Raw genomic sequence first — 27,578 nt, forward strand, 5'->3', positions numbered from 1 at the left:
GTGTGTGTGTGTTAGTTGCTCAGTCGTGTCCAACTCTTTGCAACCCCATAGATGGCAGCCCATCAGGCCTCACCGTCCATGGCATTCTCCAGGCAAGAACACAGGAGTGGGTTGCTGTTTCCTTCTCCAAAAGTAACTATAGAAAGAAAGAAAGTGAAGTCTCTCAGTCATGTCCGATTCTTTGCGACCCCATGGACTGCAGCCCACCAGGCTCCTCCATCCATGGAATTTTCCAGGCAAGAGTACTGGAGAGGGTTGCCGTTTCCTTCCCCACTTGTAGATGCTCGTAGTTGCTTTGTAGCAGTATCCTTAGAGTTTAGCAGTCTCCTAGAGATGGCAGAACGATTCAGAAAGAGATTGTTCTTTTTCAGCATTCATTCTCTAGTGATGTTTACCTAGAGTTTGAGTTTGACCGCGTGGCAGAACTAAATCCTGTAACTCTCATTGTAGAGAAAAAAGATGGTGTGTAAAGGTTTTAGTTGAATAAGAAAGTCAATTTGCATCTTTTTAAAAAATTATAAGAAGTCTAGAGTCTCTTTAGTTCTTTACGTCAGATGGGTATATATTTTTTTATATTACCTGAAGCTGTTTTATCAATTAGGTATTTATTTTGAATAGCTAGATTCCATATTTTTCCAGTTCCAAGTAGAGTGCCGGGGGAGAAAGTGTCTGTAACTCCACCTCAATCTAGCGCTGTTGCTCTGCACAAGGTACAGGTGGCTCCATCCAGGCCTCCCTTTGCTGGATGAAGGCACTGAAGCCAATTGCTTGCCCTCTCCCATCCGCCTCGCAGCCTCCACCCCAGGGAAACAGGAGAGTCTGGTTCACAAAGGGCTGGCTCAAACTTTTTAGGACCACGAAGGCGATTAAATAGTGAATGCGAAGCAAACAGGTAGTTAAAATGTCAATAAAGGTGTAAGTGAAAACTGTGAGTCACTCCTATTGTCCCCATTCAGGTATTCACGAGCACAATGCACTGTTAGGAAAACCACCCCAGTTGGTCTCTTTGTAAACCATGGGAGTGTTTTCATTTAGAACCATCTTCTCTGCACAGGAGGTTCTGTGTGATGGGTGAGGCCAGTCCTCCTCTCCTTTCAGTCCGCTCTGTCTCCTGGTCTCTGTCCTGTGCTTGTGCTGGACTCATCTGCCACCTTCCCCTCCGCTTGACTCTCCTGAGCTCTCATGAGTTTGTTTATCCTGTGCCAAACTTTTTTTACTTTCATTTATCAAATACTCCTTCATAGTCACTTCGCAATAATTTTGTCTTCTGTCATTTTATTCTCACATTCACCACTCCCTGACCCCAGCCCGTGACAAGTTGGACCAGAGGCTGTGGAATGACCACCCCTTTAAAACCAAAGGAAATGTTCAGGCTTAATGATTATCTGTTAAGGAAACAGTAGGTGATGTGAGACGTTTTTGCAAACCAGTCAGAACCTTGAGCCCAGTTACTTGGCAGGTAGAGCTTTCCAGGTGGCACGGTGGTAAAGAATCCACCCGCCAGTGCAGGAGACATCAGTTTGATCTCTGGGTCGGGAAGATCCCCTGGAGAAGGAAATGGCAACCCACTCCAGTATTCTTGCCTGGAGAATCCCATGGACAGAGGAGCGTGATGGGCTACAGTTCATGTGGTCCACAGAAGTCGGACATAGCTCAGTGACTGAATGCGTGCATGCACGCACACACAAACACACACAGCAGGTACCGAAGGTGCAGAGGTGAATAGGGCAGGGTTCCTGCTGTTAAGTAGTCCATGGGTTTCGTGGTGACCAAAAAATAAGCCAATAATTACAGAACAGTCTGGTGACTGTTTTAAAGCACAGAGGAGAGTGGACATGAGGGAGGGAGTCTAATCAACTTACATAAGGAGTGATGGGTCTTGAGTGGGCACTCACAAGGTTGGGTTTACGTGGTAGTTTAGAAATATTCACCCAGCACATATCCTGGGCCAGGCACTGTGCTCGGCGCTGGAGGGTCAGTGGTGAAAAAGACCATTCGCTCCCTGTCGCATGAACCTTCTAGAGTGCAGACAGCTTTTAAAACCCCTCCATAACTAGGTAAATGAAGCATCCGTGAGTGAGAAATTCTTTGAAGAAAGCAAAAGGAAGCTAAGATGAAGTGAAAGGTGTGTGTCCCATTTGGGCAGAGGTGGCTTCCTGGGGGGTACAGCTGCCCACAGGCCTCTTGTGCAAAGTGACGGTTAAGCTCAGACTTGAAGCAGGAGACAGGCCGCCCTTGCAGAGCAGCTCCAGGGAGTGTGGTCTGGGTGGAGGCCAGCATTTGGAGAGAGTGGATTATTTGTATGTGTTCCGCCTTCTTTTTCTTCTCCTTCTTTTTTAATACTTATTTATTTGTGTATGTTTGGCCGTGGTGGGTCTGCATTGCTTCGCGGGCTATTCTCTAGTTGCGTCAAGCAGAGCCTACTCTCTCGTTGTGGAGCACGAGCTTCTCATTGCGAGGACTTCTCTAGTTGCAGATCACAGGCTTAGCAGTCATGGCACACAGGCTTCATTGCCCTGTGGCATGTGGGATCTTCCCCGGGCCAGGGATCAAACCTGTGTCTCCTGCACGGCAGGCAGATTCTTTACCACTGAGCCAAACTGGGGAAACCCTGCTTCCGCGTTCTCTCCGCCGCCGTGAGGGAGCATAGTTCTTAGACCCAGCAGTACAGCCTCGCAGCACCCAGTCCCCCAGCTCAGCTTGCTTTCATGAGAGCCTGCACTCTGCACGCCTGGGTCTCCCAGGTGACTAGTGGGCACAATGAGAGCGTGCATTCAAAAAGCACATATAAGTATTTGCTTTTGGGGGACATCCGATACACATGAACTGAGCAATTTAGTATCTCACTGAGTTGAAAAATAAATTTATTATTTTATTGGTTGTTTTTATGATGTTTTAAGGTGATGTGAGAATTAAAACCAGAGCGAAGGGTATTTTCTTATTCCTTTTTGAGCTAAACTATGAAATGAATTTAGGCAGGTGAGAAAAATGATCCTTTTCCCCTGGAGAAATCGAAGTTTCAAGGAATTTTTTGTAATCCTCAAAGGCATGTAAACTATCTTCCAAGGTTAAAACGGCAGCTGGCTGTTGAAGGCAGCCTGGGGGATCATTTGGCTGAGGAATAATCTCCCGAGAGAGAGTGGTGTTCACCTTGGAATGGACTTTGAAGGGAACCAAAGAAGTTTCTCCCACTAGTACTTTGAGTTTAAGAGCAGTCATCATGTGACAGGGTCTCTATGAGATCTTGTCTGTTAGGTGAGGGGGAGTGACCTGCAAGTTCTTGGGGCCAAGCTCTGTATATCTCATGCCGGTGGTGGTTCAGTTGCTAAGTCGTGTCCGACTCTTTGCAACCCCTTGGACTGCAGCATGCCCCCCGCCGCTCCTCTGTCCTCCAGCATCTCCTGGAACTTGTTCAAACTCATGTCCATTGAGTCGGTGATGCCATCCAACCATCTCATCCTCTGTCGTCCCCTTCTCCTCCTGCCCTCAGTCTTTCCCAGCATCAGGGTCTTTTCCAGTAAGCTGGCTCTTGGCATCAGGTGGCCAAAGTATTAGAGCTTCAGGTTCAGCATTATGGGTTAGATTATGCCCTCTTAAAAGATATGTTGAAATCCTATCCTTACGGTCTCCTGTAGAGGACGAGCCTCTTCTTAAAGCAAAGCAGAAAGCCCATATTCCCTGTCTTCCGTCCCTTCCCCAGACTCAGCAGCCCTGCAGTTCTTTCTTTAGAATCCCTTGGGGTCTTTTTTTATGTTAAAAACGTTTCAGGATTTTGTAGTCATATAAGCAGAATAAACTCTTTCATATATCATAAGTATAATTTTAAATTTCTGCTTTTAAAATATTTATTTTTTGTTTTTTTTTTCCACAGCCCAATGATGATAATTACCCAGAAGATCACTAGTTTGGCTTATGAAATTCATGATGGTAAGATTTTGGAAATTAATCTTTCATCACTGAAAAAGTCATATTCTAACCACCTTTTGTTTGAGAGATTACCATAACTTTCTGCTGTTTGTTAGAGGAAGGAAACGGAGGAAGGGAAGATAGGAAAAATACTGAATTCTGCTTTGGCTTTCCTGGTGGTTCAGATGGTAAAGAATCTGCCTGTAATGCAGGAGACGTGGGTTCAATTGCTGGGTTGGGAAGATCCCACGGAGAAGGGAATGACTATGCACTCAGTATTTTTACCTAGAGAATCCCATGGACAGAGGAGCCTGGTGGGCTACAGTCCATGGGGTCACAAAAAGTCAGACACGACTGAGCGACTAACACTAAGGTTTCTAAAGTGTGCTCATTTTCCTTCCATAGGGTCCATGGGGTCACAAAGAGTCGGACACGACCGAGTGACTAACACTAAGGTTTCTAAAGTGTGCTCATTTTCCTTCACTGTGTATTCTTAATTTTACATTCAGTTCAGTGACAGAGTCTGTGCTGTAATGAGAAAGAAAGGGACCAGTTATACCAGTTATACCAAAATTGGGATTATGGCATGAATTTCAAATGAGGAAAGTGATGCAAGTGTGAATGGGAAGAAGTACACTTCTTTTCTTGGGAGAAAGCATAACTGATAAATTGTCTGTTTTTATTTCTCAGGGATGTTTCGGAAGGATGAAGAGCTGACTCCGTCACAGAGGGGATTAGCAGTCAGGTACGTGCCTATAAATCGTCTCCCGCTGAGGTTCCTGCTGTCTCTGCCAGGACACCTGTGTACTCAAGGCCAAGGCTGACTTGTCCTCCTCAAGGCTCTTAGTTCATGAGAACCAAACCTTCCTCCCTCTGCAGCAAGTCTGGCTGGACTAGGCCTGCCTTCATAGGCACCCACTGAGTACTATCATCATACCTCCTGTGTACCATATCCTGACTCCCAAGGGGCTCTGAGTTCCCTGAAGACAGGAAGACTGCATGGTCTTCATGTAGTAATTATGAGTAATAATTGCAGCTACCATTTGTAGACCAATGACTTGATAGCAGGTCCTGGGCTGCAATATGTTAATATAGCACAAAGATGCTGTGTTTTGAAATAATGAGGAACCAGCAGGATATTCACCTTGCTATTTGAGGAATTCCTTCTGCAGTAGGCTGCTATGTCATTTATTGTGGTCCCCTATGGATTCATCTAAGGACTAGCTTAATTTCTTGGCAGGGCCTGCCTTAATCTAATATAATTAGAGATAAGGTACTCATTTTACTTGAAAAGCATCCTGCAGGCACCTAGTTTCCTGTAAATCTGGGACTAATATATGCATGGCTGTCAAAAGAAGGAGATTGTGTAGTAGGAGGCCCTGCCCAAAGTGCTCACCTTTGATCCCAGGTTATATGTCTTGAGAATCTTCTTATACTTTCCCCATCTTTAAAATTACTCTCTTTTGATGATCACTACAGCCAGTCTTTATAGATCAGTAAATATGCACTTGAATTTATTTGTTTGGTGAGAGGTTAGCTTGATCTGGGCTCTGTGATCCTTGTGAGTCCTTGTCCATCCCAGGAACTGCTCATTAATAGACACTCCCTCCCAGGTGGCCACCTGGCAAGACCCCAGAGCTGGTTAAATTCAGCTCTGCTTGTCTGAACAGTGGAAAGAGGCAGAGTGGACTCCTTTCAGATTTGCTACCCAAACGTAAAATCACAGAGCTCATTGTCGCCCACAGTTCTCTCACATTTGCATGCACAGTTGATATCAATGTTTATGGAATGAAGAATGAGTCTTCCATTGATACCATAATTAGAGTATTACAGTTAATGCTCAGTTCGAACTTTAATTGCATGTGTTACAGTTATCGGCTTCTTTCCTAACATGACTTGTCATTTGATATGACAGTTGAGCCAGTAATGACTTCAGCAAGTTTCATAGATCAGAATTATCTCCCATCCTTCCAAATTGTGATACATTGTTGAATATGGTAAGATGAGCTGTGGCTTAGATAACCTGGTGGTGTTCTGGTCTTGAAATAAGCAGTGTTGAAAATGAGGCTCTGTTGCTGGAGCATAACGGGCTCTTTGCAGCTTTGTGACGACGGGCACTTGTGCTGTGTGTGAGGTGGTGATAAAGTCTCTATCTCAGCCCAACATGGGAAGAACTACCAGGGAAAAACTGTCAGAAACACCTTGCTCCCATCATTTCTGAGTCCACAAGAAAAAGTACTTAAGGTTCTAAGCACTTTGAAATGTAGAAAGGTGGCTCAGAATCCGCCTGCCAAGCAAGAGATGTGGGTTCGATAACCTGGATTGGGAAGATCCCCTAGAGAAGGAAGTGGCAACCCACTCCAGTGTTCTTGCCTGGGAAATCCCATGGACAGAGGAGCCTGGAGGGCTATAGTCCACGGGTCACAAAAGAGTTGTACATGACTGAGCGACTAAACAACAACAACAAAATGTAGAAAAATTTAAAAGGCATTTTGAGTAAGTGGTGACCTACCTGAGTGTCAGGTGGAGCAGAGCACTGTTTTCTCTTCGTTTTATTTTTATAAAAATACTTATGAGGAGGTTCTGTTGACTCCTCTTGGCCACAGACAGCGTTTGGATGTTTTTTTTTAGATCACGTGTCATCTTAGAGAGGCAGATGGGGCTATAACACGTTTATGAGTCTCCTTATCATCCCCAGCTGTAGCTGCTCTTTTATTTGTGGTGGTTTATAGTTGTCAGTGGATGGCAGACTTGACAGACGGAGCTGTTTTTATATATATAATATATATATATATTTTTTTTTATTTGGGTGTGGCAGGTCTTCGTTGCAGCATGTGGGATCTCTAGTTGTGGTCCAGGGACTTAGTTGCTCCATGGCATGTGGGATCTTAGTTCAGTCCCTGGCCAGGGACTGAACCCTCATCCCCTGCATTGCAAGGCAGATTCCTAACCCCTGGACCACCAGGGAAGTCCCAGAGGTGGTTTTAAGGTATAAAAAATTCACACTTCTGATGCATTTTCATAGTGTCCTGTGTTACTGGTTTTCTCCAGGTTTCCTGCATCGAGAAGTGGAATGCTTGGTAAATTTTAGATACCGTGTGCCATTTGGATGGACCTGAGAGCAACTGAATTAAAAATGCTGGGAGACATCCTTGACTCCTTTCTCCCTCACTCCCCACCCCCGTCCATCAGCAGACCCCAGGGCTGTGCTGCCAGGCTGTACTCACACGCTGTCCCCCACATGGATCCAGCCCTGTCACCTCCCCCTGGATCCCACATCCTCCTGCCTGGTGGTCCCTCCTCCACCCTCCTCTATCCACACACAGGGGCTCGAGGGGTTCTTTGAAAACATAGGTATTGAAAACCCTACTGTAGTAAAGAAAAGAATGGCAACCCACTCCAGCAGTCTTACTTGAGAAATCCCATGGACAGAGGAGCCTGGTGGGCTACAGTCCATGAAGAGTCACAACATGACTGAGCCCCTATACCACCACCACCACTGTAGGTTTTCAGCACATTCTGAGTAAAATCTGAAGCTTCCACCATGGCTTATAAGGCAGGCCCTGTGTTCCCCACCTCGGCATACTGACACCCCTCCCACCTGCCTCCCCAGCTCAGCCCCTCCAACTGCATTGGCCTCCCTGTGGCTGGACCTGCCCCAGCTCTTTGCTCCCTGTCCCTGGAGTCCTGGTCCTGGACATTCACATGACTCCCTTACTCGTCTCATGATCAGAGAAGCCTTCCTGGCTTGTTAATGAAATGCCCCCTCCCCCTTGTAGCACTTAGCTGTCTGTTTTTTATTCTTGATTTTCTGCAGCTGTTGTATAAGTTCTCTGAATGCAGAATCCCCCTGTGGTATTTACTGCTGTGTCTCTAGACCCAGGAGCATGGGCACACATGGATTTGTAAAGTGAGTGAGTGAGTGAGTCACTCACTAGTCACTCACTCACTGACTAGTAAGAGATGAATCTTCTGCCCTATCTTGTCCACCTTGACTTTGTTTCATCATGAGGAAATCAGATAGAAACCCTTTGTCATGGCTCATAAAGACCCGGATGGAAACTCTTTTATCCAGAAACACCACTGAGCATTCCTTCATCCTGAACCTTTAGATTCTTATTGTTTGGAGGCAGATGAAAATCACAGCTTGCTTTATTTTGGAAATGGTAGGAGGAGTCGAGGTTGGAGCTGATCACTCCCGTCGCTTTTTTGCAAAGCAAACATCTGTCTTACACATAGCGTGTCTCTTTGTTGCAGGCGCATGCCCAGCCTTCTGGAGTATTTAAGTTACAACTGTAACTTCATGGGTATCCTGGCAGGCCCTCTCTGCTCTTACAAAGACTACATCACTTTCATCGAAGGCAGATCGTACCATATGACGCAGTCAGGTGAAAATGGGAAAGAAGAGATACAGTACGAAAGGACAGAGCCATCACCAAATGTAAGACCTGGAGATTCGTCTGCAGCATTTCTAGCATGTATTGATTAGCCTTGTTTATTTCAGGAGACCAGTGTTGTCATCTTTTTCTTTAAAAAAAAAATAAGATACCCATCTTTTTCTTTAAAAACATTTTTCAAGGTAAATGACTCTTCACATAGTACCTAGTGGTGATGGCGTGTAGAAGTACAACCATGATTAAAGAACAAAAGTAAGGTTACCTGCGAAGTGAGGAAATGCTTTATAGTCATGGAGTATTTTACAGGAAAACCCTTACGAAAGGTCACTCTCCTCCTTAGGTTCTGAACACCATAAATAAGAGGTTGTTGACAACAGCATGTATCGCAGTTTGAATATATTTGAAATTAAAATTCCAAGGGAATTCCCTGGTGGTCCAGTGGTTGGGACTCTTCACTTTTGCTGCCAATGGCCCAGGTTCAATCCCTGGTCAGGGACTAAGGTCCTGCAAGCCACGTAGGTCCGGCCAAAGAAACGAAACCAAATAAATGTGTCTAACAGTAAATTTCGGAGAAGGCAGTGGCACCCCACTCCAGTGCTCTTGCCTGGAAAATCCCATGGACGGAGGAGGCTGGTAGGCTGCAGTCCATGGGGTCGCTAAGAGTCAGGCACGACTGAGCGACTTCACTTTGACTTTTCACTTTCATGCATTGGAGAAGGAAATGGCAACCCACTCCAGTGTTCTTGCCTGGAGAATCCCAGGGACGGGGGAGCCTTGTGGGCTGCTGTCTGTGGGGTCGCACAGAGTCGGACACGACTGAAATGACTTAGCAGCAGCAGCAGCAACGATAAATTTAAATTCCATATGTACATAGTTCACACAGTCAAACAGTAGGAGTTATTTACAGATCACTCAAAGGCAGTAGGAAACTCTTTGTGTTACGAGTGGGGTGTGGAAACTCTTTGAATGCCAGGTAGGTCAGTCAGGACCCTGGTGGCCCGTTCGCTAGGGGCCTCCCAGTTGTCTTCAGCTGCATTAAGGTACAGGTTTGGCTGCTGAACCAAGGACCAAAATGACAGTGGTTTAAACAAGGTGGGAGTTGTGTTCTTCTCTCACTCGACAGCTCATGTGTCAGTGGTTATCCATGGATAACAGGGCAGCTCCATGGGCTGGAGCTCCAAATGCTCCAGGTTTGCCATCCGTAGGGTGTTTCCCTCATCTCCATGGTCTAAGATGCTCGCCACAGAAGTTATCCATGTTACTCGTGACCACATAGCTACACTTAGCTGCAGAGAAGACTATGACATGTGACTTCAGCATGTCCAAACAGAGAATCCTTCACTGTGTAAGAAGCAGAGGATGGCTCCAGGGAACCCCTGTCAGTCTCTCCTATGATGTCTGTAGGAGTTTTCTCTGGGGCTGTTTGGGTTCTTGAGTGAAGACTTCTGTCTTCTGCCCTGCGTGTCCAGACTTGACTGCTGGTCCCCGGAGCTGGACACTGAGTGAAGAGGGGTGGGGGGGCGGTGGGTGCTGAAGGGTATCACGTTTCAGGACACATCACCCACGTCTCCACATTCATTCCAGCCCTGGTATAGACCTGCGTCCCTAAACCTGGTTCTTCTCTGGTTAGGCTTCCCTGAGGGTTAACTTCTGACCTCCTGCCAGCATCGGGGAGGGGTTGTCCACCTGCTCAGCGGGAGGCCGTGGGAACCGGGGGTTACATCTGCCTTCCCAGCTTTAAGCCCCCTCACCCCCTGCCTTTCCAAGTTCCTAATACCACATTGGCTCAGCTGTTTAAGAGGGTGTCCTGGGTGTGTATGCCAGCTGGTGTTTGAAGTCAGGTATGTTACTTTAGGGTTTCCCAGGTGGCTCAGTGGTAAAGAACGCGCCTGCCAATGCAGGTGACGTGGGTGCAATCTCTGGGTCAGGAAGATCCCCTGAAGGAGGAAGTGGCAACCCACTCCAGTACTCTTGCTGGAAAATCCCATGGACGAAGGATCCCAGTGGGCTACTGTCCATGGGGTCGCAAAGAGTCAGACGAGACTGAGCACGAGCACGCAACAGCTTCTGTTACGTTAACTGTTTTAAACTGAGACCTAGAAACTGTGTGTAGTTTAGACTTAAGGGCCATGGTATTTCTCATTGTGTTACTAAAAGGATACAGCCAATATTTAGGTTCATGTGGTTCATCTCACTTCATTTATAATTGTAATTTTTCTCTAATTACCTGCTGCAAATCTCTTTCTATTCAGATGTGTAGCTTAGGTATTTTGGAGGTGGAGGATGAAGGAAAGGTAGCATTACTTTCCTAGAGAAAGCTTTGAAAGATGACCAGGAAAATGAGAATAAGAACAGCTGCAGCAAAGAGCCCTTTACCGTCCAGCGTCTCCTGACAAGCAACCTGAGAATGAATACAGCTTTTTTTGTGCAGAAATAAAGTGCAGGAATCTGGCACGTGCTCTCACTCTTGCCTTTGAGCCTTGCTTTTGGCCCTGTTACAGAAAGCGTTAAATAAGTGTTTATCTGCAAATTACTGCAGTTAATTGGAATATTATTTGATTCCTGTGTGGGACACCAATCCAAGTATTTTGTTTCATTCTTTCATCTGGATCCGGCCTCTTCTTTTGTAGTCTACTTTATTTCCCTCCATAGCCTGTAGAATCTTCTTTATATAGAATCAGATTGAAATAGTCTGGCCTCCTGAAAACACAAAAATGCCATGAGTTGGGTTCTCTTGAGGTAATTTAACCTTACCAGAAAAAAGTAAAGGTCTGCCTTTTCTTTCCATCAGAATCTTTTGTATAGATCTTTTGTTTTCTTGCTTGTATTGCTCTTTTAGTACTATCATCTTGAACAGAATTGCATAAAAGAACTTACAGGTTTAAAGAAATTTAAAAGTTGTTTATTGTAAAAATAATTTCCATGAAATACCTAGAACTTGGAAACCAGGGAAAAGGCACAGTGGAAAAAAATAAACCGTGTGTGTGAGTGTGATCATATAAAAATCTCTACCCAAACTTATTAATGGTAACATTTTTACATAGTCATACTATATACCTGTGTTTTCTTTTAGATTATTATTTTTTTAATTACTGAAAGTCCTGCGAATACAAATTGGGATTTCTGGTGTGATTTGAGCCATGACCCAGAGGTAGACATAAGGCTTCACATATTCAAACTGTGAGACAGTGAAGGCTTTAAATGCTGAGCATGACAGAGTTCAGGACTTTTGACCGAGTTATACAAGCTTAATAACTATATTCAGAGTGAATCTGGTGATAATATCTGGAAGGAAGTAAAAGGAGTACGGATTAGGTTTATGACAACTTGTCTTGCTTTCAGGTCGCAGTTATTCAGAAACTCTTAGTCTGTGGACTTTCCTTACTGTTCCACTTGATCATCTCTAAGATGTTACCTGTGGAGTACAACATTGATGAGCATTTTCAGGCCACAGCTTCATGGCCGACCAAGGTGATCTATCTCTACGTCTCTCTTTTGGCCGCCAGACCCAAGTACTATTTTGCATGGACGTTAGGTAAGTAACATGTGAATAGGCTTTGCATTAGCATTGGACGTGTCAATAGCCAGGAGGGTGCCCTCTTGAGGATGTGTAGTTCAGGACCGATGAGAGAAACTAGGGTCATCTATGCAGGAGAAACAAATCTCACAGTTCATGTCCTGTGTTATAAGGACTGATCCTGAAAACTGTTGAAAAGTATTGGTCACTCAGTTGTGTCTGACTCTTGGCAACCCCATGGACTGTAGCCCCGCCAGGCTCTTCTGTCCATGAGATTTCCCAGGTAAGAATACGGGAGTGGGTAGCTATTCCCTTCTCCGGGGGATCTTCCCAACCCAAGGATCAGAACCCAGGTCTCCCGCATTGCCGGGAGATTCTTTACTGTCTGAGCCACCAGGGAAGCCCTAAAAACTGTTGGATTCTAAAAGCTGGATCAAGGCCCACTTTATTATAATATCAGATAAAATGAGAATAAATGCACTTTAATAGAGTTCAAGGGCATAGTCTATGATGACGTACGTCTTCTGGGGCAGCGCGGCAGTTTGTCACACAGGTTCGTAACACTTCCTTTTCTGTCGTGTCCCGCAGCCGACGCCATCAACAATGCGGCAGGCTTTGGATTCAGAGGGTATGACAAAAATGGAGCTGCCCGTTGGGACCTCATTTCCAATCTGAGGATCAAGCAAATAGAGGTTAGTGCATCATCAAGCAGTCAGTCACCGTAGGATTCTTAAGTGGCATAACTTGCTTTCATAGATTACAACATGATGTTCCAAGAATGGTGCTGAAAGATTTGTAATAATCTCACTCTTTCACTCAGCCAGTATTTTTCGGTCATCAGCTGCGTGCCCCAGGCCGTGGGGATCTGGTGAATAAGGCCCTTCTGGGCTTGAATCCAGTTCGGGTTACAGAGATACAGAAAGACTGGCTGTGATCAGAGAGGCAGAGCGGTCCAGCTTGGACTAGTGGCCCAGGGAAGGCGTCCTGGAGGAAATGATGCTGTAGGCTGAGTTCTTAGTAGGAGGCAGCCAGGTGCTCCAGTCGAGGGTGGCAGCCCGAGGCGGGGGGCAGGGTTGTGGTCCTTGTTGTTACCTAGCGGTACTGACAGGTAAGGCTGGAGGAATAGAGGGCCTGCTGAGCACAGTCTTAGAGGCTTGAGTGAGGGGCTGGGAAGGTAGGAAGATGTGTAGGCCACTCCTCCCGGGGAGTAGGTCCAGAGGGCCCGAGACTCCCTGAAGTGGGGTAGGGGAGGGGCTGAAGGAGGTGAGGGCACAGGGGGGCTGTGCCAGTAGTGGGCATCCAGGCTATGCCCAGTGACTGGTCACTGCTGTTCATTCACGTGCTCTGCAGGAGTGTCTTGGGATGATTCCACGATGGCCCCTGTAAGTGTTATTAACGCACCGGAGAAAACAGCGAGAAGTCCATTTATAATGCCTTACGGGTGTTCCCCACAGTAAACCCCTCCTGGAGAACGATGTTACTCCATTAGAAAGCAGCGTTTAGGGAAGAGACCGCACCTGACTGTCACTGTCGGGTGTGTGCTCTCAGCGCAGTAAAATGTGGCTTACCTTTAAAGCGTCATTATTTTGTCTGCCGAAGAAAAAAGTTCCTTTGTTTTTCAGATGTCAACAAGTTTCAAGATGTTTCTCGATAACTGGAATATTCAGACAGCTCTCTGGCTCAAAAGGTAAGCTCCTTCCAGAACCGTCTTCAGCTATGCTTTGGCCTCTGGGTCTTGAGACTGAGCGTCACTGGGTTCACATTCTTGATTAAATTAAATGAATGCTGTGACTTTGTATTAACCAGGAAACACACTTACTGTCCTCCAAAGCAGGGTGGTACCAAGCCTCAGAACTGTTTAGCCTTAAGTCCTAAATATAGCTACCACAGACCTCTCCATTTGCCTTTAAAGGTGCCTACCAAGGTCTGAAATCGCCAGTACGTCCCTCATTCATGGGAGATTTGACCAAACAAAAGTGGCTACATAACCACCATATGTATGCATTAGATTTTCCACAATAGTTAAAATATTCCAGTAGAATAGACCTTTATATGTTGGGTGCAGGGTCTGAAGACTGAACCTCTGCAGTTGGAATTCAAGGTCTTGCAGAGTAATCTCCACATGCTGATCCTTGTAGTGAGGATGATGATGAGAGGGCAGGAGGCGTGCAGGCACGGGGGGCGGGGGAAGAAGAGGCACTTGAGTTAAGAATCATAAAGAGGAGGTCGTCACGGGCACAGGGGGAGACAGAGGACTGATTACAGGAGGCAAATTTAGGACAGTGCACAGAAACTCCCAGGGGTCCTGACTCCTTGTTCCCGATGGGATACTGTCAGGTTTTGAGTTTATTTCATAAAACACTGCTCTTGTGATAGGGGGACTCTAAGCACCATTCTCTGTAATGCCTTTTGTTTATGTATTTTTTTTTAATTTAAATTTATTTATTTTAATTAGAGGCTAATTACTTTACAATATTGTATTGGTTTTGCCATACATCAACATGAATCCACCATAGGTGTAGATGTGTTCCCAATCCTGAACCCCCCTCCCACCTCCCTCCGCATACCATCCCTCTGGGTCATCCCAGTAACGCCCTTTATTTATGACAAATAATGACCTTTACTTCTTGAAACACCCAAAATATACTCTCGTCACTTCATGGTGCCTTGAAGTCTCCCCAGTGGCTGCACATTTTCTGAGCTAATTGTTGTTATTTTTGTTGTTATATTTTAAATTTCATACCTTAGGAAAATCTCATTTTCATGTAAGTTCTCCACCTGTGACAGGAAGACTTTTAAGCACAGCCTGCTTCCCAGTAGAGTACGGTTAAGATCAATTGAAAGTCCTAAATGTTAGTGAAGAAAATAATAAAATAATGTAAGATAAGAATAACTTTTATATTTATTAAAGTTTTTCTGTACATAGTATAGACTCCCCACACACTAGAAATGACCATTTTGGTGATACCAGTAAGAAGACAGAAGTGAGAGATCTTTTTATAAACCTCATAGTAGCCATAACCTCCCTGAGGCTAATGGCCAAGCTAAGGTGTGGTTGTTTTCCTAAATCCTGACTAGGACTGAAAGAATGATGGTTGTGGGGGTGACAGGCTGCGTACAACTCACGTGTGTCATGGTTTCCAGGGTGTGTTATGAACGTGCCTCCTTCAGTCCCACCACCCAGACCTTCTTCCTGTCTGCCATCTGGCACGGGGTGTACCCGGGCTATTACCTGACCTTTCTCACCGGAATGCTGATGACGCTGGTGGCGCGAGCTGTGAGTATGAGGGATGCCTTCTCATCCTGCAGGGCCAGTCACGTGGACTGGGGGCGGAGGCTGCCCACCCACTGAGCAGTCTCACTGCTTTGGCTGGGCCAGCCCTGAGCTCCGATTGGTGTGCCTGGCGCGTGTGTTGAGTGAGGCAGGCAGGCCCCACCCACACTCGGTTCATCTGAGAGGAAGGCACAGTAAAGTGAAGCACGGGAAAGCCAGGTGTGCCAGTTCTGAAAGATGGGAATAACAGACCACCTGACCCCCCTCTTGAGAAACCTGTATGCAGGTCAGGAAGCAACAGTTAGAACTGGACATGGAACAACAGACTGGTTCCAAACAGGAAAAGGAGTACGTCAAGGCTGTATTTTGTCACCCTGCTTATTTAACTTATATGCAGAGTACATCATGAGAAAAGCTGCTCTGGAGGAAGCACAAACTGGAATCAAGATTGCCGGGAGAAATATCAATTAACCTCAAATATGCAGATGACACCACCCTTATGGCAGAAAGTGAAGAGGAACTCAAAAGCCTCTTGATGAAAGTGAAAGAGGAGAGTGAAAAAGTTGGCTTAAAGCTCAACATTCAGAAAACTAAGATCATGGCATCTGGTCCCATCACTTCATGGCAAATAGATGGGGAAACAGTGTCATACTTTATTTTTTGGGCTCCAAAATCACTGCAGATGGTGATTGCAGCCATGAAATTAAAAGACGCTTACTCATTGGAAGGAAAGTTATGACCAACCTAGATAGCATATTCAAAAGCAGAGACATTACTTGGCCAACAAAGAGCCATCTAGTCAAGGCAGTGGTTTTTCCAGTGGTCATGTATGGATGTGAGAGTTGGACTGTGAAGAAAGCTAAGCACCAAAGAATTGATGCTTTTGAACTGTGGTGTTGGAGAAGACTCTTGAGAGTGCCTTGGACTGCAAGGAGATCCAACCAGTCCATCCTAAAGGAGATCAGTCCTGGGTGTTCTTTGAAAAGACTGATGCTGAAGCTGAAACTCCAGTACTTTGGCCACCTCATGCGAAGAGTTGACTCATTGAAAAAGACTCTGGTGCTGGGAGGGATTGGGGGCAGGAGGAGAAGGGGATGACAGAGGATGAGATGGCTGGATGGCATCACTGACTTGATGGACATGAGTTTGGCTGAACTCCGGTGATGGACAAGGAGGCCTGGTGTGCTGCGATTCATGGGGTCGCAAAGAATCGGACACGACTGAGCGATTGAACTGAACTGAACTGACTGAAGCAATTGTTAACTTTGGGGGGGAAGCTTTTAATTTTGATACAATTTCAAATCCACAGAAAAGTTATGAAGAAGCTCCTCTGTGCTCTTCACCCAGATTCACACATTTTGCCCCCCATGTGTCACCATGCTTTTTCCATAGTTTTTATACCTATTTATAGGTGTATTAGTTTTCTCTGAACCAGCTTTGCCCATAGTAACAGTACCATTTTTGATGCCCAGCAGCAGTGTATGAGAGTTTCATCTATTCCACGTCCTTGAAACAGTTGATGTAAGCATTGTTAAAGATGAATATTTCTGTTTATTTCAGGTGAGAAATAACTTTAGACATTATTTCATCGAACCTCCCCAGCTGAAATTTTTGTACGATGTTATAACATGGATAGCAACTCAGATAGCAATAAGTTACACAGTTGTGCCATTTGTACTTCTTTCTGTAAAAGCTTCACTCATGTTTTACAGGTAAGTGTTAACTCTTAACAAATGTGCCATTGGAAATTTGTAAAAAAATTTTTATTGAAATATAGTTGATTTACAATTTGTGTTAGTTTCAGATGTATACCAAAGGTTTTCATGTATATATTTGTGTGTGTGTGTATATACATATATATATACACACACTTTTTAAGATTGTTTTCCATTATAGGTTATTGCAAGATAATGAGTATAGTTCCCTGTGCTGTATAGGAGGTCCCTATTGGTTATCTATTTTATACATAGCAGTGTGTATATTTTCATTCCAGCCTCCTAATTTATTTCTCCCCTGTGCCCTTTTCCCTTAGGTAACCAACCATAGGTTTGCTTTCTGTGTTTGTGAGTTGATTCCTGTTTTGTAAATATCAATAAGTTCATTTGTATCATATTTTGAAATTTAGGAAGGCTTCTTGCTTTTAGGTAGAATAGAAAAATAGAACCCAACTTATTTCCTGCAGTTAAGTGCATCGTCAGTTACTTTTACATCTTAAACCTAGCAGTCTTAAGTTTATTTATGGAATGATTAACACCGTTCAGACTTAGAGGGCTGTCACCTGGGTACCCACTGCTTCAGATCTCTCAAAAGTTTCACTGGAAAGTGGAGCTCTTCTTTCTACACCTGGACATGAACTGCATGGTTGGGGCGATCATTTCATGACATATAACAGATCGAATCATTGTGTTGCACACCTGAAGCTAATAGTGTTACTTGTCGGTTATTTCTCAATTTAACAGAGAGAGCGCGGAGAAGGCAATGGCACCCCACTCCAGTACTCTTGCCTGGAAAATCCCATGGACGGAGGAGCCTGGAAGGCTGCAGTCCGTGGGGTCGCTGAGGGTTGGATACCACTGAGCGACTTCACTTTCACTTTTCACTTTCATACATTGGAGAAGGAAATGGCAACCCACTCCAGTGTTCTTGCCTGGAGAATCCCAGGGACGGGGGAGCCTAGTGGGCTGCCATCTATGGGGTCACACAGAGTCGGACATGACTGAAGTGACTTAGCAGCAGCAGCAACAGAGAGAGGGGGCACCAGGATAGCTTTGGCCCACGGGCCGAGGTTGCTCACCCCTGCTCGAGAGCCAAGGGTGGCGAGAGCCCCCTGCTCGAGAGCCAAGGTTTGGGGGTTTGTATGTTACAGCAGATGCTTATGAGTCACTGGAGATATTTTAGGGGCGGAAGTAAATACTGGGCTGGCCAAAAAGTTCATTCAGGTTTTTCAAATGGACTTTTTTTTGCCAAGGCAGTATATCCTCTGATAGTCACCAGAAGCTATTAATAAAGTCCATGGACCAAGAGTTTAGGCTATCAGACTGCTAACTTCAAAAGAAAAGGAAAACCTATAGAAGATGAACAATAAAGACTATGATGAAGTAGTTAAAAAAGTATAGCTTGTTCTTTATAACAAATTATTAATTCTCTTATTAATTTCTTCAATCAAAAGATAATCAGTTGCTTAAATTTCTCTGTGGTTCCCTTTTCACTCTTACGGTTCACTGGTACATTGTCAGCTCTTGTTGTTGATGTTGTTAGTCGCTCAGTCGTGCCTGACTCTGTGATCCCATGGGCTGTAGCCCATCAGACTTCTCTGTTCATGGGATTTCCCAGGCAAGAATAATGGAGTGGGTTGCCATTTCCTTCTCTAGAAGAATTATTGTCATCTCTACATGATAGAAATTATTATTTTGAATTCCATATTTTACCTATTTGTCTTCTCTCCCATCACCCACCAAATTCCCCTCCCCCATATTAGATAGTGATCTGTCTGACATCAAAAGCTTTATTCTTTCATAAATTCTTTATTACCCTAGCATTTAGAATGACAGCAAGAGTATATGGTCACAGAATTATTGAATTGAATATGATAAGAGTCATATGGGAAGACATAAGTAACTCCTGCTAAAATTTCCATTTTAACAGAATTATTACATATGTTTAAATGTGATTGAGTTATTGATTGGATATTCTGTGTCAGGAACATTGAGATTTACAGCTATAGAAGCAGTAGGTCACATTGGTTTATATTTAATTTGAGGCATGATACTTCTAATAGTATTTTTAATAATGTGATCTTTATTTTATGACAGTCACCATCAAGAAGCTATATTGCTTATCTGTTACATCACTGGGCTTCTGTGATAGCTCAGTTGGTAAAGAATCTGCGTGCAGTGCAGGAGACCCTGGTTTGATTCCTGGGTCGGGAAGATCCGCTGGAGAAGGCTACCCACTCCAGTATTCTTGGGCTTCCCTTGTGGCTCAGCTGGTAAAGATTCCGCCTGCAATGCGGGAGACCTGGGTTCAATCCCTGGGTTGGGAAGATCCCCTAGAGAAGGAAAGGCTACCCACTCCAGTATTCTGGCCTGGAGAATTCGTGGACTGTATAGTCATGGGGTCACAAAGAGCCTGACACAACTGAGCGACTTTCACAACAACAACATGACATCACTGGAATATGTGTGACTGTTTCATTAGGGGCAGTATGTAGTAAGCAAGGGTTTCACTGTGTCTTTACCACCTGTATTCTTTACTCAATATTTGACTCTGCAGATTTGAGAGGTATTTTTAGATCTATGCAGCTATTAATAAGTGAATTTTTATTTTTGTTTTGTTTAGTCCTGGCCTTAGGACCTTACAAAGGAATGTAATATGATGTCTAGTGTCACGCTTGTAATTGGCCTAGGCTTGTACAGCGCTTTATACATGAGTTGAGTTTCATCCAAGGGGGATTGTTCTTCTAGGATAATGTAATAAGTATACACATCCTAAGGGGCTTGGGGCAGTTGTGACAGATGTCAAATCAGGTCTTGTTAATTATCGGAATCTAATAAAGTAAACTTTCCCTTTTTTTCTTTTAGCTCCTGGTATTACAGCCTTCACTTTGCTTGTATCTTAGTATTATTGTTGTTGCCGGTGAAAAAAACTCAGAAAGGAAAGAGTACACATGAAAACGTTCAGCTGTCACGATCCAAAAAGTTGGATGAAAGAGACAATTCTTTGGGACAGAATAGTTTTTTCACAACAAACAGTGTTTGCAATCAGAATCAAGAAATAACTTCTAGACATTCATCATTAAAGCAATGATGAGGAAAGCACTCTGATGGCTATTTTCTGTATGTTAAGGGGAACCAATCTTAGCACCTTTCAAGGGGTCTGTGTCTGTTGGGGAAGGGATCACATGGGGGGACATCGGCCGGTTTTAGGTAGGCAATTCCCTGTATACCAGCTTGGAAATGGAGCGAAATACCCCTCCCACGCCATGTCTGGTGGGCCACGCCTTATTGAAAAATATTTCCATTATTTCAGTGGGCACTCAGGACCTCAGCATATGTCCGTAGGGTCGTATGTGTGCCCTGTTGCTGAATGTACACTGTGTGTCCCAAGGCACTGAGAGAGGGAAAAATAATCGTGTCACTCCGGATGACTGAGAAAACTTAACTTCTCCAAATGAATGTCTTGCCTTAAACCCTCTATTTCCTAAACTGTTGTTTCCTAAATGGTCTTTTCAAGTGTGGCATTGTGTGAACGCTCTTTCACTATTTGCTGTTGTGTGCTGCACAGGAATTCCAGAAGAATTTGAACAGGATTATTTAAGATTGTGGATACTTTAAAATGCAATAAACATCGCAGTATTTGAAGGGTTTTCCTAAAGTTTCTCAGATGACTACAGTATGTAGCAGAACTGTAAGCAGTGGCGGATGCCAAATTGTAGGTAGTTTATTTTCCTGGAGAATTTGATCACCCTGTGTCAGACAGAGAACCCTCAAGGAAGGATTCCTTAAACATAATAAAAGGTTAGTGATGTGATATTTTAAGCTTATTCTTCTTCTTCAAAAAAGAGAGAAGATGACAAACGAAAGAAGGAAGGCGTGAATGAAGCGCTGCACCTGGGCCGTGGCACCTGTGTTCACACACACGCCTGCATGTGGCAGGGGTCTGAGGCTCAGTGGAAGTGCTCTTCACCCCTCTTTACCTGAGTTCTGTGTGATCTTGTAACACATAAAAGTTTAATAACTTTATAATCACGTTAGATTTTTAGGAAATGTATCAAACATAAATTATATAGAATTATAAAAGGATAATGAAAGTAATAGCGGGAGATTTCTTAAAGGCTTTGAAAGAGGCATCATTGAGTGAAATTACTGTCTAGCGAATCACTTTTTTAATCCTCAAACAGTTGAATTCGTATTTGGTTACGTTTTAGGAAAACGGAAACTTCAAAGCCATTGGGTCTGAGCCACCTTTGTAGAGAACAGTATAAATTAATTTCCAAACTCGTTTAACTTCTCTCGTGAACATTTTACCGTTAACTCTCGTTAACGAGTTTCAGATTCTTAAAGCAGAAAATGTGCTTTTTATCTTACAGGCCATTTTCACCATAATTCATTTTGCCTTCAGTGGCTGGGTTCCTCCTTTGATCCCACAGTCTTATGATGCTTCAGCAATGAAAGCAGAGGAGAGGGGTGTGGTGCCAGCTTGGTATCAGGGTTCCGGTGGCCCAGGGTGATGAATGATGGGCCGACAGGGAGAAGGATGGGCAGGGTCTTCTGACTTCACTTTTCTGTGACCCTTCTTTTGTGGAATTTATTTTGTTTTTTGCCTTAAATTTTTAAATGAAATGCAAATTGTCTATCTATGATGAGTCTCTTTTTTTTTTCCCTTGTCATTAATAAATTTGCAAATGAAAGTTAATGACAGAACAACTCTTTGGCTTAAGCTGTGTAGTATTTCATTTCAAGACTAAAGGAAAAGGAAATGTGCTTGGAACTTCTGAAGTCTAATCAGCAAAAATACCTTCCCAGAACTTTAGCAATAACCTTGTCTTTGTTGATATGAAATGTTTTTACTTTTCTAAAGGTAATTTTTTTTCCACACCTGATAAGGTTAGTTAGCCATGCCCTGTTACCTCCTAAGAAAGGATGGATGGCTAAATAAATTTCTGTTTTCCCACAGACTTGAGTTTAAGTGAACTGTGGAATTTGAGAGGCTAGAAAAGAGTAATCGTGGAAAGTATCTGCTCCCCCCGCCCTAACCCCATACCATGCCTCCTCCATTTAATGCTGCAGAGAATCTGATCACTATTTAAAAAACACAGAGAGAGTAAAAGACAAGTCTAGATATGTTCTTGCCTGGAGAATCCCAGGGACGGCGGAGCCTGGTGGGCTGCCGTCTATGGGGTCGCACAGAGTTGGACACAACTGAAGCAACTTAGCAGCAGCAGCAGGCATGTCATAAATGAAAACAAGAAAGTGTAATAAAAGCTTTTTTTGTTCAGCCTGCCTAGCCATTAACAAATAATCATGATTTAGTTCTATTATCTGATTATATTTAATTTCTCAGCCTGTAATGGACAGGGTGGCCTGGTATGCTGCGATTCATGGGGTCGCAAAGAGTCAGACACTACTGAGTGACTGAACTGAACTGAAACCTGTTATCACTCTTAGCTATTTTTTTGCTCAGTGAATGTTATCATAGCACTACCATCTAGAAAGCAAGGAGGTTGATGAATTTTCCAATTACTTTGAAGATACTACATCATATACATATATACAGTTCTACTGATTTCCATCCCCCTGGATTATCTAGATTTTTGTTTCTGTATGACATGGGTTTTTGAATAGCTTTCTTTAATTTTGGAGAACTTGTAAGTATGCAATCTAGAAGACAAACTAAAGAATTCTGATTCTTAGCTTGACCTTCCTCGAGAAGAGACTTTTTCTGCTCTATAAATTGAATATATCTACTTGAAGTATTGTAAGGGTTAATACTTTACTTCTAATTATGGTAGAAGAATTGAAAACTGGTATATCTCTACTATGTTAAAGGGATTCATTGTAATATATGATTGCTTCTTTTTTAATCAAGAGGATTCAGTTCATATTTATATTATTTCTTCATTCTTCAATTATCATGAAACCACTCCAGTTATATTTTTGGTTATTATTTTACTACTCAGGGAAAAAATGAACAAAATAATTCTTTTTCCCACAGTTTTATTTTTTGAAACCATAGCAGTTAATTTATTTTGATGTATCTCACCTGTCACCATTTTACAAATGGCTTTTTCTTAGTTTTTAAAATAAACATTTTTAATCGGAGCTCAGGGTAATTGAAGAAATTTATTTAGCTTCTAAAATACCCAGTATAATAGAGGAGGTTTATTTGGCTTCCAAAATGTCCAGCCGCCACTTATGCCTCCACCATGCTTTTGGTTAAAAAAGTATTTTTGTTAATTGATTCCCACTATGTGAAATTCACATACAGGATTTCCACAGATACCAGGTTTGAGGGGAAAAAATCGCAGTATTAAAGAATGGTTTTTAAATATGAAGGTAAGGGATTTCCCTGGTGGTCCAGTGGTTAGGATGCCGAGCTTCCAATGCAGGGGGCACGGGTCTGATCCCTGGTTGGAGAACTAAAGATCCTGCAGCTGTGTGGCACGGCCAAAAATAAAATAGAAAAGTTAAACTTTTATATATATGTGTGTGTGTGTATATATATATATATATGTACATATACATATATAAATCAAAAATGGAGGTAACCCACACCAAAGCACTGATTGTCCTGGGAGGAGACCTGGGCATTCATCAGACACTGTCATTAGGGAGCTTTGTGACTTGGACATGTGACCTGCCCTCCAGAGGAAATTTCCTTAAGAATCCCAGAGGGTGAGTTCCCAAAGTTTATGAGCAGTTGTGTTTGTAACGATTGGAAACCATTTGCAGCATCTGTAAGAGTCATCATCAGGATTGTCTTCATGGTCATTTACTTTGACGACTTGAGCTCAAAGCCCTGACTTTTCAAAAGGTTTTTGAGGCAACAGAGGAAAACCTTACAATCCATTAACTCAGAAGGCATGGCAGCATTCCATTTCTACTGAATACAGCCCTTAAAATGAAGCTTTCATAATGAAATAATGTCCACTGAAGAAAGTATTTTCTCTTTTTGCTTTCTGTGCTTTTTTGGTTTCTGTCTGTGCTATGTACAGTTGAAGAAGATACGTGCTAAAAAATATTTTATATGAATTGACAGTTTTATTGGACAGGGTTTATCAACTTCTCAAATATTATTTCATTTAAGGAAAACTTAGTTATACCTTATTCTAAACTACAGAAAATAATTACTTTAAAATGTTGCCATTAAAATAATCCTAAAATGTATACTTTTATTCAAGGACTAGATGACATATAGGACAAGAATCTTTCCTGTTTAAAATGTATACCTTGTAAATTTCATTTGTAAATTCATGACCACCTCTGGCCATTTATGCTTTTTTTGTTTCCTTATTTTAAGTTGTCCTAAATTACTAGCTTATTGATTTGAAGAGTTCTGCATTTTAGTTGAAAGAAAAAAATTACTTGAGAGAATAATTGTTTCAGAATGGTGCCTCTTATTACTGTGTCAGCGAAGCATTTGTCCCAAGTTTTAGATATAAACCAGTATTTTGTGGAGTTTTATTCAGCCACTAATAGTCCATCCTGGCTGAAGTTGAATATACCAAATTTGACAGAGGTGCAGAATTATTTCTAAATAACACTGTGAAATGTAATCCTAACTGCCCTCGGCGACCTAATAAAGCTACACTTAACCCGGTGTGCATTTAACAAACACCCGCTCGTTTATACACTTAGGTGAGATGCTGAAGTCCTGCTTCTATAGCCCTTCCTTGTAAAAGGGCTAGTGTAACAGGGCACACTCCTTATCGGGAAGAGGAAGATTGGCATTAAAAAAAAGAAATGCCACTCTGAAATGCGGATTTGCAAGACTAGGATGCAGAGGGTCTCTATGGTGTTTTTCTTCAGCACCACGTAGACAAATCTATTTATAGTAATTTATTACAGAAGAAAATTTTAAATGACATTTTCCACATTGGCATTTTGTAGGACTGCTCTTAGAGTCAACGACTAAGCTGCTTTTTCAGGCTCTTGTACAGAGTGTGCAGCCAATTACATTTTACTTGGTGGGCTGCTTAATAATGTTTTTATATATTTTCAAATAATATTTATTTTAAGAGGTTTTTAACATTATGCAAACCCCAGTAAAGAACTGACTCCACAGGTCATTGATTGAGAAGGCTTTCTGAAATGGAGCCTAAAGACACATTTTTATGCCAACTAATTTGTCTTGCCTTTAAAACATTTTAACTGTCTTCTTTCAGTACATCTTTTGTAAAGCAAAGAAATAAAAAACCCTGAGACATTATGTTCTATGAATGACAGTATAAAGATCCATGCAAAATGACTAGCTAAAGCTTACTCGGTGATGCATAACCATCCCTCCAGTCACATTTTATCAGATTTTGCTACTATAAAAAGAAACGGAAATAATAATGGAAAACCAAAAGTTACAGAGCACCATCAGTGGAATAACTAACCATTTTCTTCATAACACATTTGAAATGGAAAAAGTGACTGGCTGCCTTTTACTGGAGTCATAAATGACTGTATCCTGCCCAGTCTCTGTGCTGGAGTTACTTTGAGAAGTTGATCTGTTAATATTCCTCTTTGTTTTTTCATACTCAAGGGCAAACACATGTAAAGAATTCCAGATATGCTTCTTTTATGATATTAAGTATTTCTGGTTCTGTATCTACGGGTTTGTCATCAAAGTACATTTGCTCCTGACTTTTTATTACAGGACAGAGGAATCAAGTGTCTAGCACACACTTGCTCCATCTCCAGTCACCTGTACACAGCTGTCTCCCCAGACCTGCAGGAGCATGATGGAAAGCAATAGGGATGAAAGTAAAAATAATTGTGGCGAAACAAGAGAAACCCTCCTCCGTAGAGTGTGGAAATGTGTGATTTCATTCCTGCCTTCCTTTAAAGGTTGCATCTTGATGTCTGTGTAGGAGTAGTTGAACATTGTCACCCCAACACGAGGGGCTCCGAGCTCCAGCAGCTGGTATTCAAAGCCCTTCACTTGCCATCCCTGGGGGAGAACAAATAGATCGTGGTGTTCTGTGCTTTATGTTTTTATGATTCCAAAATATTTTTTTAAAGAAGTGTTATTTTTTGACAGATCCATGAACCTAGTTCCTGTTGTCTGGTAAATGAAAACTACCACTGTGTCCGTTACACTGTGACGTGATGTTTCATAACCACACATTTCTAGTCTGCGTCCCAAGAGCTGCCCTGGTAGCTTATTGATGGGTTTCAAAGATGTTTTTAACTGAACATCTAAATGTTTTTTTTCTAATTTGTGTGTCTTTAAAAATGATTAAACAGTAGTTTAAAATATATATGTGTGTGTTTGCTAATTGCAGAGCCTTTAAATTCAGTCTTTAGAGCTGACTATCCGAGAAGTAACGGTCATGAGAAGTAATGGTCTCTTTCATTGAAGGATTCTTCAGTTGGGTGGTAATACTCCCAGGAGTCATTGACTTTTTAACTGGTTTAAAAAAGATTCAAAAGAAACTATTGTCAGTTATAAACACTTGGGGAGACAGTTAGAACAACCTTAGGTTAGTAGTATATAGCAGCAGAGGATGAGATAGTTCAATGGTATCACTGACTCAGTGGACATGAGCAAATTCCAGGAGATAGTGGAGGACAGAGGAGCCTGGCATGCTTCAGTTCATGGGGTCAAAAGAGTTGGACACGACTTAGCGACTTTATGTTCTAAAAGAACAAACAGCAAAGTGAGGAAGATGCTGCCTGTCCTCAATTACAAAGAAAAAGAGTTGACTTTCCCAGTCCTGCTGTTGGCATGTCCACTGCACTTGTATCTGGATCTGGTTTTTGCTTTTGTAAATTAGAGTGTTGGGACAGCCACTCGGTCTCTGTACCGTGATTACAGACTTAAGGGAATTCTGGAGTGCGCTTCCGGTTCTTGCAGATGCGGTCTTGGACAGCTATGGGGAAAACATATTACATTGTACTTTTGTACAGAGATGCTAGATGAATACCTACGAGTAAGTCCAGTTTCAGTCCTTTCTTGCTGGAAGGCAGCGATGGCAGGTTTGAATGACCCCATGTGGAAGTTCGTGAAATTGAGCCATGACCAGGAATTGCCCGCCAACACAGTACCTCCATTGGCTTGTCCAGACAGGCTCAGCAGCAAAGGTAACTTGATTCACTTCACAGTAGGAGAGGCTGGGAGGCCAGGTAATAACAGGACTCCCCTTGTTTATAGATGAACATTGTAAGAGGTTTTGTATTTTTTCTATCAATTCTTCATTCCACAATTGTTTAATGAGTTCCAGCCCAATGTATTAGGTAATGAAAGACTAAATCAGGTCCTTGCCATTGAAGAGCTAATAAATAGTCACCATATAATATGGTAAATGCTTTATTAGAGGCAAGAACTATTGGTGGGGTCAGGGGGCAGGAAGAAGCACCGAGGAGTTGGCACTTGGGTTTGCAAGGAAGCGTTTTATTGGGCTGAGAAAGAGGTGCAAGGGAAACTAATTAGAAGAAGTTTGTGGTTACTATTCAATCGCTAAGTCGTGTCCAACTCTTTGCGACCCCATGGGTTGCAGCATGCAGGTTCCTGCCCTCCACTATCTCCTGGAGTTTGCTCAAGTTCATATCCACTGAGATGGTAATGCCATCTAATCATCTTATTCTCTGCTACCTGCTTTTGCCTTCAGTCTCCCAGCATCAAGGTCTTTTCCAATGAGAAAAGCATATGTCAAGAGATTTATAGTGTTTACACAAATAGAATAAAAACAAGGAGAGTTACACAAGTTTTGATCTACTATGTGCTGACTTTCTATTTAACAATAACTTCATTCCCCCCAGTTAGAAAAGGGAGTAAT

General features: G+C 42.9%; 1 protein-coding gene across 4 annotated transcripts in view; it reads left to right on the plus strand.

Moving 5' to 3' along the window:
* MBOAT2 (membrane bound O-acyltransferase domain containing 2) overlaps positions 1 to 26,060 on the plus strand; it is a 109,473-nt gene extending 83,413 nt beyond the window's left edge. For 3 of the 4 annotated variants that reach the window (XM_025261583.3, XM_006073815.4, XM_044926276.2), the window contains 9 exons: positions 3,872 to 3,927; positions 4,597 to 4,651; positions 8,164 to 8,347; positions 11,646 to 11,838; positions 12,409 to 12,512; positions 13,443 to 13,507; positions 14,965 to 15,097; positions 16,655 to 16,806; positions 19,675 to 26,060. In XM_025261583.3, the coding sequence (XP_025117368.2) occupies positions 3,872 to 3,927; positions 4,597 to 4,651; positions 8,164 to 8,347; positions 11,646 to 11,838; positions 12,409 to 12,512; positions 13,443 to 13,507; positions 14,965 to 15,097; positions 16,655 to 16,806; positions 19,675 to 19,900 (1,168 nt within the window). In that variant the 3' untranslated portion in view covers positions 19,901 to 26,060. The remainder of the gene's footprint in view (positions 1 to 3,871; positions 3,928 to 4,596; positions 4,652 to 8,163; positions 8,348 to 11,645; positions 11,839 to 12,408; positions 12,513 to 13,442; positions 13,508 to 14,964; positions 15,098 to 16,654; positions 16,807 to 19,674) is intronic. The other variant, XM_025261582.3, reaches the window with a different exon arrangement.
* Positions 26,061 to 27,578: the final 1,518 nt, after the last annotated feature.

This window comes from Bubalus bubalis, chromosome 12 (assembly GCF_019923935.1).
Source record: "Bubalus bubalis isolate 160015118507 breed Murrah chromosome 12, NDDB_SH_1, whole genome shotgun sequence".
Taxonomy (NCBI): domain Eukaryota; kingdom Metazoa; phylum Chordata; class Mammalia; order Artiodactyla; family Bovidae; genus Bubalus; species Bubalus bubalis.